This window comes from Vicugna pacos, chromosome 13, assembly GCF_048564905.1.
Source record: "Vicugna pacos chromosome 13, VicPac4, whole genome shotgun sequence".
Lineage (NCBI taxonomy): Eukaryota > Metazoa > Chordata > Mammalia > Artiodactyla > Camelidae > Vicugna > Vicugna pacos.
The window spans coordinates 894,379-911,040 of NC_132999.1; the positions used below are offsets into that span (position 1 = coordinate 894,379).

The window sequence follows — 16,662 nt, forward strand, 5'->3', positions numbered from 1 at the left end:
GAGACTGAAAAGAGTATTTGAATCGATGTTACTTTGCTATATTTTATATCAGAAAAAAATTACTATGACTTTGAATTTTTTGGATTATAGATTGTGCCCTTACTGGAGAAGGCAAATAAAAATGGCATGTGTGATCCCACTGTTCGAAGCTGTTTGGATATTTTAGCAGGCATTTATCTTTCTTTGAATCTGAAGAATCCTTTGAAGAAAGTCTTGGCAAGGTAAGAAAAAAAAAGAAAGAGAAGTTAGGCAATTAAATGTTTAGTTTGACCAAAAGTAACCAATAGTTAAGGTTTCTTCTGTGGTTTGGTAAAACTGAACTGAAATATATCACTTAACAATTTCATTCACATGGTTTCACTTTGTTTTGTTTATTTATTTATCACAACTCTGTAAAAATATAAAAAGCCTTCTCAGGTAATGGGCCTTTAAAAATCAGGCTGTGGGCTGTAGTTTGCTGACACCTGGTTTAGTCTAGCTGCATTTAATACAATTATTGGTTAAATTTAAATCTGTCATCCTGCTGTTTTTCCTCTATTTGTCCCCTCTGTTCTTGATTTAAACACATTTCTAATTACAGAGGTAGTATAGGAATATATGCTTGATGTAAAAACTTCAAGCAATGTAGAAGTACACAATATAGAAGTACGCTATTTCTGATCTGTCTTATTTTTCTTAGCAAAGGTTATCACTTAACATTTTGATGTCTCTTTCTAGACCTTTTCTTTGGGTCTAGTGTGTGTGTTATATTTTAGTTTTTATTTTTTTATATTAATGGAATTATACTCTACATATTTCTCCATAGCTTGTTTTTTTTACTAAATAATGTCTTAGAGATATTTCATGTCAGTGTAGTCCTTACTCTTTTTTTTTTTTAAATTATGGTTTAAAAGAACACATAACATAAAATTTACCATCTTAATCATTTTTGAGTGCTCAGTTCAGTAGTGTTAAGTATATTCACGTTGTTGTGCTGTGGGTCTCTAGAACTTTTTCATCTTACAAAACTGAAACTCTGTACCCTTGAATAACAGTTCTTTATTTCCTCCTCCCTTTGGCTCTTGGCAGCAACCATTCTGCTTTCTGTTTCTATGATTTTGATTGCTTTGTATACCTTGTATAAGTAAAATATTTGTATTTATCATTTAGACTGACTTAATTTCCTCAGGGTTCATCTATGTCGTAGCATGTGATAGGATTTCATTCCTTTTCAAGGCTGAATAATACTCCATTGTATGTATATACCATATTGTGTTCATCCATTCATCTGTTGATAAAATATTTGGGTTGCTTCTGCTTCTTGGCTATTGTGAGTAGTGCTGCTATGAACGTGGTATGCAAATCTCTCTTTGAGTCCTGCTTTCAGCTCCTTTGGTTATATACCCAGAGGTGGGATTGCTGGATCATAAGGTAGTTCTGTTTTTAATTTTCTGAGGAATTTCCCTGCATTTTTCCATATGGCTGCACCATTTTACATTTCCACCCAAAGTCTTCATTCTAACAGCCGTAGATATTCCATAATAAAGATGTACCAAAATTTATATGTGCCATATTACACAATATTTAATTGCTTCTCCATTGATAGTTTGTTTTTAAGTTTTCATTATTTCAACAGTGTTGCAATGATAACCAATGATAGCAATGATAATTATGTATATAATTGAATATGTGTATTCCTCTGAAATGAATTCCTAGAAGTAGAATTTCTTGACCAAATTTATGCCTATCAAAATGTTTGATAAATACTGCTAAATTGTATTCCCCTCTAAATGATTCCAGTTTATACTTCCAACAGTGAATAAGAGTGCCTTTTTCTTCATATCTTTCCAACACTGAATAAAGTTAATCTTTAAATCTTTTAAAATCTGATAGGTGAAAAATAGTATTATGTTATAATTTGCATTTTCCAGATTACTAGTGAGATTGAACATTTTTTAATGTGTGGATTTTGACTGTTTGACTTTTTTTGTGTTTACACATTTTTGTTTGTTTTCTTGTCAGAATTTCTTTTTTTCTTTTTTTTCTTTTTAGCAAGTGTATTTATTGTGCCATAAAGCAAATGATGAAATCCTGGCCAGTTCCAGGGTTTTGGTGAAGTGGTCAACAATGTCATCAAAGATCCTGATATTTTCCATCTTTTTTTTCCCATTGTGTTGGCCCTGTCTTCCCTGAGAGTTACAAGGGTCTGTGGCAATTACAGACACCTTACATATAGACTGTATTGCATCCAAAAGACAAAAAAAAGAAAAGAAAAGAAAAAGAAAATTTCCTCTTTTGTATTTCTTTTTATTGGAAAGAAAAACATTTTGTGGATGGTCCCAAGGGACTTTTCATTGAAGGCCCTGTCAATTTCCATTGTCAAGATTGGGCCATATGCACTCTCTCTGGTTGTGACAAATGGCTGGGAAGGAGAGGTCTCACTCTTTTAGCCTCTTTAGTGGGAAGTGGACTTTGCCAGCAAAGAAGGGGAACACCTGCAAGATGGCAGCCAACCACAGAATGTCTTTTTGATTTATAAGAACCGCATATAGATTGTGTGCCAAATATAGTGCTTTATTTTGTTATTTGTTTTTAAACTTTCTTCATGGTGTTTGCTTTATAAAATTAAAAAAAATTTGTAATCCAACCTAATATTTTCCTTTGTATAGATTTCTGAGTTTCAGCTTATATGTATTTTCTCTAATATAAGGTTATATAAAATTACTTCTCTTTTCTTAGAATACTTTTTTGTTTGTTTAACTTTTAAATCTATCTGGAATTAAGTTTGTAGTGTGAGGTAGAGATCCAAGTTAGTTTTCTTTTCTGTATGGGGAGCCACTTACCCCCAAACTACTGAATAGTCCATTTTTTCCCCACATAGTTGAAATGCCATCTTATTATGCTCTTTGTTTTTGTATAAACACAAGTTTAATTTTAGACTTGAGTCTATTTGTGTATACCCCAGCATCCACACTTTTATTCAGTGTAGTTTGATAATGTGGTTTAATTATGTACTAGAACAAATCATCCCTCTACTGACTCTTCTTTTTCAAAATATTCCTATTTTTGAATTTTTTTCCTCCCAGAAAAGCTTTAGAACTATTGAGTCAAATTTAAAAAAAAAATGCCTACTGGTTTTGATTTAGATTAGCTGAGGGAAAATTGGCATTACGTTTAATTTATCCTTTCAGTAAATTTTTATTATCATCTACCATGTGTCAAGTATTCTTCTAGGCATTGGAGATACAGTGAATAAAGCACTCTAGAAAGGGGGTTCCTTCTAAGGGGAAGATAGAAAATAGACAAATAAGCAAAATATATAGGAATTAGAGGGCATGAGTGTTATGGAGAAAAATAAAGCAGAGAAGTGGCAAAGGGAGCACCAAGGGTAGGGTGAGGTTGTAGTTTAAAATGTAGTAGTTATCTCAGATATCTTAATGTCATTGATAGAGGGAACATTTGAGGTAGACCTGAAAGGGGTGAAGAAATGATTATTGGGTATATTTGAGGGAAGAGGGTTCCAGATGGAGGAAATAATAAGAACAAAGACTTTGACATGTTGTTGGACCAGAAGAGGGCTGTGTAGCTAGAGCTGCGTGAACAAGGATCAAGATGAGACCAGAGAAATAATGGTGGGACCAGATGTGTAGGGGCTTGTAAGTCATTGAAAGCCCTTTGGCTACTGCTTAGACTGAAAGGGACATTGTTGGACGATTTTAGACAGAGGAATAATCTGGTGTTTTAGTACTATCACTCTGGCTGCTCTGTTGAGGGTAGTCTGGGGGATGGGAGGGAGGCAAGATGGAAGCAGGGGACCAGCTGAGAGATGACAGACCAGGGAGTTCCAATGACAGTGGTATGAAGTTATAATTTTCTGACAGTATTTTGAAGGTGTAGTTCAATATTTTTTCATTTGTATTATTTCCCTCCCTACCTTTCACCACCCATTCCTCTGTCCGTATCCTTTTATGTACTGTAAGGCTGTCAGATTTTTAATATTTGATTCTTTTTCTAGCTCACTGAATGGCCTACCTGAATTTTTTCTAAGTGAAGCTATACAAAGTTTTACTTCTCGTCTTCAGGAAGAATTGAATACTACTGATTTATACTCTTATAGGAAAGTTATTGACAATCTATCTTCCTGTATGGAGAACTTTGACTTAGGTAAGCCAGCTCTTTTCTAGTATTTTTTCTGACTCACACCTGTCATTACATCATTGTGTTAAATGATGTTTGGTCTTGATGCTCCTTACCCCACAGTGTTTTTCCCCCCCACAGGTAGAACAAGTGTTAATAATCTTCTTGAAAATGGTAAGTGCTGTTATTTTACTTTATTCTGAGAGGTGTCTGCTTGTATATATCATTTTGGAACTGGTTCTTTTAAGTTTCTTGGCAATGAGTAGAGTACTACAGATGACTAAGGTACATACATCATACTCCTTTCTTTTGCATTTCTACTTCTATACTATGATATCATTTTAGGTAGCAGTGATTTAAAATATTTTCTTGGGCTGAAGTTAAAGTTCACGGTTTAAAATTTTTCATTATATTCTTTTTATTTCAGTGCTTCATTTTCTGCAGAAGAGTTTAATTGAAATCTCAGAAGAAAATAGGCAAGTGTTGTGTTTCCATGCTTGTGTATGTGTGTGTGCACATTTGCAGTTGTGCATTGTCTTTATACAAAGGAAATTTTTAAAAGGTTCCAGAATGTGCTCCTTTCCATCCCTCTCCATTAACATTAGACCTAATTATTTAAATTTATTTTTTAGAGGTTTGATATTTAATTTTAAAAAATCAAATAAATTATGAGAATAAATGAGAAAGGGAAGAGCTCTTTCCTCCACCTGAGTGTTCCTTTTTCATAGCATCCTGTTCTTATTTCACAGATGAAGTATCCTCTCTTATCTCTTTGAGGATATTAATGACAGTGTTTTTTGTTTGTTTTAAGTTTTCCTATCTTTACATGATCTCTATTTCTTCCAAGCTTTTTTTCTGTTTGCTGCCTTTGTCCACTCTATTTGTTGCTAGAAACTTTCCTCAGACATTGTGATCCTTGGCTGAGCACTCATTTAAGAATGGGGCACCAAGAGTTTATTTGAATCTCTATGCATATGGGAGGGGTTGATTATAAGTTTTATTGTAGGCTAGTCTAGCTGGGCTTTTTCATATGGGAACCCTTGAGGTCTTTTTCCAGTGGTAGCAGATTTGCCATGGAAGAAACTTTCAAACCATTGGCTTAATCTGGTTGCTGAGTGAAGGAAGAAGGCTGAAATCTTGGCATTTGGCATTCATTGTACATCTATTTACCTCATTCTCCTGTTTGCAGTATGATACTGTTGCCATGTCTGTGCTGTCTTTCTGTTCTGACATCTGCTGTTTTAGCTTCTCTAGAGGTAAACCAGTTGTTTGCTGGCTTAGAGGTATGATCCAGAGTTCTTATTCTTCTTCGGCAGACTTGTAGCCAGTCTTCCTGATTTCATCCCTACATTTACCACCACATCAAGGAGTACCTGGTGCCAAAAATTTCTTAGCCTTTCGGGGCTGCAAATCAGATTGCTCTGGGCTTGTTCTCTGGCTTAGTACTCACCTTTCCTGATTTTGCCAAGTTAGTTTATCACTCATCTATCTGCTTATAAAATGTTATTGTTGTCTTATTGTCTGTTTATCATTTGTGTCTTTTTATGTTTTAAATCCCTTGGCTGTTGGTTTAGGGAGGTTCTGGGGGAGAATAGAAGTATATCTGTGTGCCGTCTTTAACCCAAGATCTCTTTCTGCCTTACCTGGAACTCCTTCTCTGTCTCCTCTTACGCTCTTCTTCCTCTGCTCTCCTCTTAAGTGTGAGTTCTGTCCTTTTCATTCTGTTTGTTCTCAGTGCTTAATATCATCTACTTCTTTGTGTCAGCTACCATCTATGTACTTAGGATTCCCAGATTTATCACTCCTAATTAGATCTCTACCCTGGTGGTAGACTCATATAGTGGTTGCCTCCTGGGCATCCTGGATGTTTTACAGGTGCCTCAAATTCAATGTGTCCAAAAGAACATTCACTGTCTTTTTATCTCTTCCCATAACCCTGGTAACTTCTATTCCACTTTCTGTCTCTTTGAATTTGCATTTTCTAGATACCTCAGATAAGTGGAATTCAGTATTTGTCCTTTTGTGTCTGGCTTATGTTACTTACAGTGTTATAAAGGTTAACCTGTATTGTTGGATGTATCATAATTTCAGGCCTGTTTTAATGGCAGAATGATACTCCATTGTAGTATAAGCCACATTTTGTTTATCCATTCATCTGTTGATGGACATGTAGGCTGTTTCTACCTTTTCGTGAATGTGAATAATACTGCTATAAACACTGGCGTACAAGTATCTGTTTGAGTCTCTACTTTTAGTTCTTTGGGGCATATACTTAGGAGCAGAATTACTGTATCATGTAGTAATTCTATGTTTAACTTTTTGAGGAACCCCAAACTGTTTTCCCTGACTGTTGTTTTAATATCATTACTCTTGTGTTCTGCTATGTTGATAATTGAGAGGAACAAGGATAGAAGCTGGAAGACCAGTTAGGAGGCTTTTGAAGTAATAGTAACATAAAGGAGGGATGAGAGTGGCTCAGGCTGGGAGTAGCAGTGGAGGTGTTTTGATTCTAGATAGATTTTGGAGGTAGAACCAATAGGATTTTCTTACAGATGGGATGGTGGGGAGAGGAATCAAGGATGGTTACAAAGTTTTTGTAGGCTAGAGATCCTAGCAGGTGGAGCTGGTTTGGAGTTGTGGATAAGGTCACATTGTTTGAGATGTCTTTTCGACATCCAAGTGAAGATATTGAATAGGAAGTTGCATATACAAATCTGGAATTAGAAAGAGAGGTCGGGCTAGAGATGAAAATTGAAGGATTGTCAGCGTAGAGATTATAATTTAAAATTTATGAGCTAGATGAGCTCAGCACCACGGGACTGAATTAGATGGACAGAAGAAGGGGACTAAAGGCTGAGTTGTGGCGACCTCTGATAGAAAGAGGTCTGGGCGAAGAGGATGAACTAGCCAAGGCGCCTGAGAAGGAGCGGCAACGGTGGAGCAGGAGAAAACCTAGGAGAACCTGGCATCTTGGGAGCCAGGTGAAGAAAGTATCCAGGATAGGGAGTGTTCAGATTAATAAATTGTGTCATTTTTTTCTTGATTTGTTATGTTTACTTTAAAAAGAAGTGAGGCTGAGAAAAAGGGAAATTTGAGGTAAGTTAAGAGTGTTGAAAGTTTGCAATAAATGTCTACATAACTGGAATGTTTATGGGAATGGACCTAAGAGGCATAAATATTGATTATAATCTAAAGCTAATTTTGGCCTTTTGATTGAGGAATATGTTTTATTTTGGAGAGAAATAGAAATGGTGACATTTTTGTTTGAGTTTTCTTTTGTAATAATATGTTTTCTTCATTGTAGAAAATTGGCTGGAAATCACATTGTTCAAATGCAATTGATGAATGACTTGTTGGTAGGCATTAGAGTTTCTGTGATGTTGGTACAGAAAATACCAGGTTTCCAGAGGAGTCGATTGAAGAGTTCTCCCACATGGCAAAGTATGTGTGAATTGCTGAGTATTTTTACCAAGTTTTTAACTGATGGTAAGTGTAAAAACATAAAAATGATGATTATAATTGTCAATCAGTTTTTGATACTAATGGTATGAAATATTTGATAATTAAAAGTGAGATGTAAAACTTCCCCTCCCCTAGCCCTTTAAAGTGGAGAAAGTTCCTGGATTACAAGGTTTTCATGCTTTATCTTTCAAATAACACCAATTCATCGAGGGATAATGTTGGAGGATTTTTCTAAATATATCTGTGCATGTGTTCATGTATATGTTGTATACAAAGAAGAAAACCTAACAATCTTAGTGTTGAAAAGCCACAGACTTTATAAAACAAAAGAAAATTCTTGAAAAACTTCCACATTTGGCAGGAAGATCTGGAAAGTTTAGTGTAATCCATGCATATCTCCTTAGCAGCAAGTATTACATTCAGATAATGACAGTCATTGTGGGGCTGGTCATTATTTCTCCTTATGTCTCATGTCACTTCTGTCCTTATGAACTGTACCACTGGGAAACCAAGTAGTTACTGAGAAGAGTGTCTTTATAAAAGTATTTCAACTTAGAAGTTAAAACGAAGTGATAGAATCAGGGATCACCATTTTGTAAGTCCCAGTGATTTGAGGTGGGCATTAAGCATCAATGACTGCTGACATTACAGAGACAGGCAGGCAGGCAACGTGTACCACTTAAAGTCTTGCTTTTACCACCTAGAGTCTTCCTTAGGGATTGAACCTGAGACTGATCCATCTGTAGGTCACCTGCCAATTTGCAGGAATCACAGAGGACAGAAGAACTTGTTGAACTGCACTAGGAGTAAACAAACATCCAGATTGTGGGAAACTACAGGTTAAAAGGCCAGAGTTCTTCAACAAAAATTATAATAAAAAGAAAGAGACAGGGAGGGCACCTGTAGATTAAAAGACATATCAATTTAAAAAAAAATGGACAAGACTTAATTATAGTGTCTAGGATGCACATTTGATTAATAAAGCTGTTTTTTGAAAATAAGGAAGTCATTACTATGAAAGTCAGGATAATGTTTACTCGGGGTTAGAGAGCGGGGCCTGTGATTGGGATGAGGCACATGGGTGAACCTTCTGGGCTGGATGGCTAAGTTTTGTTTCTTGCCTTGCATCAGTGGGTACAAGGGTGTTCACCTTCTAATAATTATTAAGCTGTACATTTGTTTTGGATGGTTTTCTGTATCTGTGTTTTATATTATAATAAGATTAACAACAAAGTGATACTTAACATATAAATATCTACATAAAAAGTTATATTACTTTTTCACCTCCTATCCTATATGGTAATTTGTATATGAATATTAACTTAATTAAAAAAATTAATGGGTCTGTCCAGAGCCCTTGTTTGTAAAGAACAGTAACTGGTTTAGTTTTCCTAGGCTAATGGGAAAAAAAAATAGTATCTCATTTTTGATATGTTTTTAACCCTGGAAACTAGTGGAAGTTCTAACTATATCATCTCATTAATACTTCTTTTCTTTATCTTTTTTTTTTTCCATCCTGGAATCTCAGATAGACATGAAAAGGAAAGGTTATCAGGGGGAAGGAGGTGGGAAGGGACAGACTGGAAGTTTGAAATTTATAGATACTGACAGGTGTATATAGAATAGATAAACAAGATTATACTGTATAGCACAGGGAGATATATACAAGATCTTGTGGTAGCTCACAGTGAAAAAGAATGTGACAATGAGTATATGTATGTTCATGTATAACTGAAAAATTGTGCTCTACACTGGAAATTGACACAACATTGTAAACTGACTATAACCAAATAAAATAAAAAAAAATAAAAAAGGAAAGGTTTTTATTAAGGCATAATGTAGACATCTTTTTAAAGGATATTTCCTTTTAAAAAAGGAATTTGTTAATGTAAAGAAAAACTTTAATTGGTGAAATGCAGAGAAGACATGTTAATGTGAGGCAATCACTTTTCTGAGAAGCTGATGGCACTTAATCAATGCTATTCTTTCCTAAGATTTTAAACTTCATGTATCAAAGTGTTTAGCTGTAAGTAACAGAAAACTGAAATTCAGGGATGTAAGCAAATGTGCCTCCCCACATAACAAGTTCAGAGGCAGGTGCTCCAGGACTACTGTAGGCAGTTTGGGCCAAACATCTCTGCCTTTCTGCTTTACCATCTTCAGCTGTTGCCTTTCACCCCCATGTTTGTTGTTTCATGGCTGTTATATGACTGCTGTAACTCCAGACATCATGTCTGTATTCAGAGCAGGAAGGAAGACCAGTTGCATCTTTACCTTTAATCAGGAAGAACAAAAATAGCCAAGGGATTACTGCTTACATTCCCATTGGCCTGAATCCTCATATGGTACCTTTAGTCGCAAGGAAGATTGAAGAAGCAGGTATCCTGCCTGTGGCTGGGCATATGAATGTCCCAATCAAAGTCACAGTTCTGTTAACAGGGATAAAGGGCAGAAATGAATATTTAGTAGGAAATTTTTAGTAGGTGTTCATAATTCTTACCCCAAGTTGAATAATTCACCTATTATTTTCTATACTTTCTCACAAACCAGAGGCTAACAGAAAACCAGAAGAATATAGTAAGCTAAGGTGGTTTGGTTATATTGGGTACCATGCCGACAGTAGCAAAGTTTGTGGTTAGCACTGATGTAAGCTCTTTATGCATGCCCTGAAATCACTTGAAGAAAAAGTAATGCATGTGGGGGTTGGAATGCAGAGGCATCAGTGGAGGGGAGGGGACATGTGGTATTGCTGATAGATATGCTGGGAGTGAGTGGATGTTAGTGGAGAAAAGAAGAAATCACATCTGTTGAGAATGTGCTAGCTATAAAAGCCTTTATGTTCATTATTCATTTCAGCCTTACAACTGTGTCAGTTAAGTGTTATATTTTTCCCATTTTACAGAAAAGCTGAGTCCCTGGGAAGTTAAATAACTTACCCAAGGCCTGTTCACCCAGGAAGTTGTCAGGCTAGAAATTGCACTCAGGACTGTCTGACCTCACAGCATCTGCTCTGTCTGCTGCACCACAGTATCCATCATCCTTTAATACATGCTTTCTACTTTTTTACCTAATAGATGACCTCTTACAAACAATTCAGAGTACATCTGGATTAGCTGTTATTCTTTTTATTAAAGCTATGTTTCATCCACCTGAAAAGATTCCTGATTTGGTAAGTACATCTCTTTTTAAGAACTATACTTTATTGATAATTAGACACATGTTTTAAAAATGTTTTTAAAGAAGTGAATTTAAGAAAAAATTTTATTGGCACAGTCAGAACCTTTCTGATGGCCTTTTTCTCTTACTATAAGAGACAGCTTCAAAAATTTAGATAAAGCAGAGAGAAGACAATAATACCTATAAATCCATCTCACAAAGGTAATCATTATCAATATTATTTGGTGTATATCTTTGTTTATTTCTAGTGTTGTTCAGTTCCATCTCTCAGTATCATAAAAGATATTTGTAGTATTAAAATTGTACAGAGATTAATGTGTAGATATATACAGTAATAACTTTTGATAAGTATGTTGTTTTTATTAAAAATAACTCAAATATTGTACTTTAGACAGGAATCACTCTGGAATCAATTGTTCAGTAAATTTGACTCTATGGGAAGTGTGAATTAATAATTTGAGCCACAATTCTTGTGTTTAGTACTAGCAGTTTTTTTTTCTTGCTGTATTATCTAGGGAGTTATTTTAGTTCTCTACTAAGAGCAAAATGACTTTATGCCAAATAGGTATGTACAAGATCACACAAAGTAATTATCATTGGATAAAATTAAATTTTTTTGTTTCTCAAATCACCTCTAGCAAAACATTAGTTAATAAGCTCATCCACCTGCAGGTGGCGATGTGTTGTGCCCTACCAGAACATTCAAACCAGCAAAATGGTTCATGTGCTTAGATTTAATTTTTTTTGTTTTGATGTAGTAATAATTTTAACACTTGCGGCTTTTTCAGCTTTAGATTCAGTTATTTTTCCAAGGATGTTTCAGGGAAAAGAGAATTTTGGATTTGTATTTTGAAGTATCTCTAGGAATTTTCAGAGGCCTTATCTGTAATCAGCTTCGTTGTATTTTTCCAGATTAGTAGTTTGCTTCTCGGTTCAGCGGACTGTGCCAGCGTCCCCGCGTGGCTTTTGGACTGCTGCGGGAACCTTTGCTGTGCTGACGTCTCCCAGTCAGCTCTCTTATTCCTGTGTCAGGGGGCGCTCACCATGTTGGACTGGCAGGATGGGAGGATGGGCCCCAGTCGGGAGGCTCTGCTCTTGGATACTGTGCATGTTTTGTTCACCTTGAGTTCACAGTGAGTTTTGATGCTGCTGTCTCATATTTTGTTTTGCTTGTCAGACATTTAAAAGAAGGCAGTGAAGCCAGCTTACTTAGAAATTCAATGGAAAGTGGTCAGGATAATCCTAAATTAAAAGGGAGATATGTGTAGGGAATGAAGTAAATGTGAAAGTAGAACAAGAGAAGGTGGGATAATGGGAGAGAGAAACTGTTGGTGCAGGTTAACCTATAGTGACCATTTTCAAAATTAATTTAACATTCAGTCTCTAATGCAAGCATTTTCAAAAAGCCTATGAAAATTTCTATACATATAATACTTTAGTTCTTATGAATAACTTCTGGTAGGTAATTTGATGTGATCCTCACCTGTCTGATAGATAGGATAGGAAGTCTAATCTGTTGAATGGGTAGAGTGAAGCTTAGGAAAGTAAATGCTTACCTAACAGTATATTTTGGACAAGCACCCAAGCCAGAGCTGTAACAAGGTCTTCTAACTCCACTGGATTGTACTTTGTGGGTTTTTTGGTGTAAATTGTGCATATTTCAATGTAATTTAGATCTACTTTTTAAAAACAGCTTTATTGAGATATAATTCATATACCATATAATTCATCCATTTATGATGTACAGTTCCTTTTTTTGTATGTATATATTTTTATTGAAGTATAGTCAGTTTACAGTGTGTCAATTTCTGGTGTACAGCACAATTCTTCAGTCATATATGAACATACGCATATTTGCTTTTATATTCTTTTTCAAAAAACTTCTTTATTGTTTATTTTATAACAGCTTTATTGAGACATACTTTATATTTCCATACAATTCACCTATTTAAAGTATGTAATTGAATTTTTTTTTAGTATGTTTGTAGGGTTGGGCAACTATCACCATAGTCAACTTTAGAATATTTTCATTACCCCCTAAAAAACCCCATTCTCTCTAATATTCTCCTGTCCTATCCCCTCAGTATATTTTAAAACACCTGGGAAACCATCATCACAATTAAAATAATGAACATTTCCATCACCCCCCAAAGTTTCCTTGTGTTCTTTTTTGGATTAATTTTTATTAAATGGAAAGATTCATGTACAAATTTGAGATCTGTTTTGGCTTTGTTTGTTGTATTTTTTTGTGTTGTTATAAATTTAATAATGATTTGATTTTCTGATCATTCTTTATGTTTTATATGTTTAAAGTCTACATGATTATAAAATGAAATTACTTTTACTGGTCAGTTTATAATAACATGGCTCATTTTTCTTCAGGATCAAGGAGTCAACTCTGGAAATGTTTCTGTCTAGAATTTTGGTGTGTTGGACTAATTCTGCCATACATGTCCTTGAATCAAGTTCCCCAAGCCTAAAGGACAGTCTGAATGGGAATTCAAGCATAGTTAGGAGACTTTTGGAATATGTCTATACCCACTGGGAACATCCATTGGATGCTTTGAGACACCAGACCAAAATCATATTCAGAAATATTCTCCAAATGCACCAGCTCACTATAGAAGAGCCAAAAAAGTCAGATTTGGCCACTGATCATTTCATTTTGGAACTGACTGAGAGTCTTCTGCGATTGGAATGGCATAGTAAAGGAAAGTACACATGCCTTGGTTGTTTAGTAGAGTACATAGGAATTGAACATATTTTGGCATTAGCTAAAACTGTTCCATCGCAAATCTTAGAGGTGATGGGGGATCAGTCATTGGTGCCTTATGCAAGTGACCTGTTGGAAACTATGTTTAAAAACCATAAGAGTCGTTTGAAATCCCAGGCTGTCGACAACACTTGGATTGATAAGTGGCATGAGACTTGGGTTTCTCCTCTCCTTTTTATACTGTGTGAAGGAAATCTGGATCAAAAATCTTACGTGATTGATTATTACTTGCCAAAATTACTGAATTGCAACCCTGACAGCTTAAGCTACATGGTAAAGATTCTTCAGACTTCTGCTGATGCTAAAACTGGTAAGAAGATGAATTTTTATTGTTGTAATTTCTAGTCAGGATGCTTAAATATGGGTACCTAGGCAGATGTTGACCATATTTGAATTTAAATATTACCACTTCCATAAATAGTGAGGGAGGATATTAATTATAGAGATTTTGGATTGAAACAAATGTTTCTGTACCTAGCTGTACAGAGATTTTTGGCTGAAGGCATTTCTATAAGCTAAAGATTAATTCCAATTATCATTATGAGGTTCCTTTTATTACTAGGTTTTAATTCATTTTACTAAGTTTTTATTTGTTATTTAATTGTCAAACTGGAGTGAAAGTTTGTGTGTTTTAAATAATTTGCTTATTCAAGTGATTGAAACAGTAATTAAAAATTGTTTTAGGCAAGGTTAAAGACAGGCAAATTGGCAGTAGCAAGTATTTGTCTCTGGGAAAGAGATAAAAAAATTTAGAAGCATCACCTCAAGAAACAGCTGTCTCTGGTCATTTAGAATAGGTGTAAACATTCCACTGAAACTCGGTAACCCTGAACGAATCACTGCATTAAAGCATAATTTAGTGATTAATATATAAAATAATGATCCGGACTCATCATGTAAATCTTAAAATTACTACATTCTGCTTAACAAAGCAGGAATATGGTACTTTACATCACATTTTAAGGATATTTCCAACTAAAATTTAAATTAAAAACTTTCAGTCCTTCAGAGAATAACCATGAGATAGCTGGAAAATTTGATTCTTGTATACAAAAATGAGCCATTGTTGATCGTTTTTAACAACAATTGTTCTTGCTTTTTTGAGAAGCCACCTAAAGGTGAGGGCTCATGGATCTGTTCTGAAGTAAGGCAGTCTTTCTTTTTAAATCACGGTGTCTGTGGGTCAGAGCTCCGCGTCCCCTTAGTAAGGGCTGATATCTGGCCTCTGAAGGCATCAAGTTCTTTGTGATCCTCCTTTGATCTTCTTTACTAGGAAGAAACAGTGATTTCAAAATATACAGAGAGGTTCTGTGTTTATTTTTAGAGAAATAATGGTCTTCAGTCACTAAAGTATTTTTCAGCTGTAAGTCATCTTAGTTATTTTTATGGTTTTAAATATTTCTCCACCTGATTTTTTTCCTGATTGACTTCCTGATTTATTTTCTCACTGTCAAGGAAAAGGTAAAAATATCAGCCAAAGATTATGATTTTTTTTAAGTTAACAGTAAGTGGATTGTACTTACTGAAATTACTGACATATGAACTATTAAATCCTTAGAAATAATGATTTTATAATAGGAGTACTATTTCATGTTAGAATTTAGCCAAAAATACATGATTTTTATTTCTTGAAATAAAATGTTAACTGCAAACATGAAAATGTGGTAGTTGTTAAATAGCACAGTGGTGGCCTTTGTTATTGTGCTTTTGAGACAGGAGTGATCTTTTTCATCCTTAGGGTCTTATGATAGCAGAGGGTCTCTGGGAGCTCTGATGGCATGTCTGCGAACAGCTAGAGCTCATGGGCATCTTCAGTCTGCAACTGATGCCTGGAGGGACCTTGTGTCCAGTGAAAGAATAAAGCAAGGCTTAATTCATCAGCACTGCCAAGTAAGTAAACAAAATAATGGGGAATGCATACATGCAGTAGATCCCTGATTCATTTTTTCATTTAGCAGTGTGATATGGAGGCCCCTGTGTTATGCCCAGCACTGTTTTAGGGGCTCCGTAAGAATGCATAGAAAGTGAAAAGTGTAGACATGACACTCAGGCTACTTAAAGTTTAGATGAGGGAATAAGAAAACCTCCATAAAACAACTGGAAACTCTGAAAAGACAATAAAGATACGACTGTACCTTTATGTGTAAGAACTTGGGAGGCTCAGAAGAAGAGATTGATCTGAGTGTAGGTGGTGGTTGATTAGGAAAGTGATAAATGTGATCAAAGGAGAGGAAGCTCTGGCACCTGCTTAGCATGGAAGGATGCAAATAAACAAGGGCTGAAGGGAGATTGAGGACCTTGTTTGGTAGGAGTGGAGTATTTTGTCCATTTTGTGGACACTTCCAATGCTTGACTAAAGACTACAGATTTTATCCAGTTAAGTGGAGACCAGAGACACTCTGCTTCAGCCAGGAAGTGGCATGAATGGAAACAGATAAGTTGCCAGATGGGAGCAAAAAGAAACCAAGAGGCCAGTTAGATGTGCATGATGGTAATTGGAGGGTGAGATGATGGTGTCCGGGTGCAAAGTGGTCACTGGGGAAAAAGAAAAGAGTGAAGTTGAGCATACTGTGGAATAAGAATCTTAGGATTTTTGACTTCTGTAAATACCCAATTTATACATTTATGTAGAATAATTTTGTTGGAAATAACCAAAGGACCTTTGGGATTAGGGAAGCTTTCTGAGGTACATATGGGTAAACTGAGGTTTACTGGGTTTTTTCCCCCTTTGGTAGCCTGTGTAAGTAATTAAACATGTCAAGTGGTTTAGGTTTTGCTTATTTCATTGAAAAGGCACCATTCTATTGCTTGCTGTATTTTAGGTACGGATCGATACATTGGGCTTGCTTTGTGAAAGTAATCGAAGCACAGAAATTGTTTCCACAGAAGAAATGCAGTGGATTCAGTTCTTTATCACATACAACCTTAACAGTCAGTCTCCAGGAGTGCGGCAACAGATTTGTTCTCTTCTTAAAAAGGTAGAATTTCTCATCATAAAGTGTAGGAAAGTGGTGAACTTTGCTCTGGAAATCATTTTTTAAAACGAGGCCAGGTTTTGGCAGAGTGTGGGGAGTAATGGTCATGGGATTGGACGCCCACGGCTCTTCGTGGCCCTTCTGTGAACTGTTTGTTCT

The 16,662-nt window shown here is 35.6% G+C and overlaps 1 protein-coding gene across 4 annotated transcripts in view; it reads left to right on the forward strand.

Moving 5' to 3' along the window:
* The window catches only part of LOC140685378 (tRNA (32-2'-O)-methyltransferase regulator THADA-like), a 68,103-nt gene that overhangs the window by 4,078 nt on the left and 47,363 nt on the right, over positions 1-16,662 (forward strand). For all 4 annotated transcript variants that reach the window (XM_072973985.1, XM_072973988.1, XM_072973986.1 and 1 more), the window contains exons 4-13: positions 91-221; positions 3,995-4,143; positions 4,258-4,290; positions 4,544-4,592; positions 7,421-7,602; positions 10,653-10,747; positions 11,668-11,888; positions 13,138-13,838; positions 15,267-15,418; positions 16,351-16,506. In XM_072973985.1, coding sequence (XP_072830086.1) covers positions 91-221; positions 3,995-4,143; positions 4,258-4,290; positions 4,544-4,592; positions 7,421-7,602; positions 10,653-10,747; positions 11,668-11,888; positions 13,138-13,838; positions 15,267-15,418; positions 16,351-16,506 — 1,869 coding nt within the window. The remainder of the gene's footprint in view (positions 1-90; positions 222-3,994; positions 4,144-4,257; positions 4,291-4,543; positions 4,593-7,420; positions 7,603-10,652; positions 10,748-11,667; positions 11,889-13,137; positions 13,839-15,266; positions 15,419-16,350; positions 16,507-16,662) is intronic.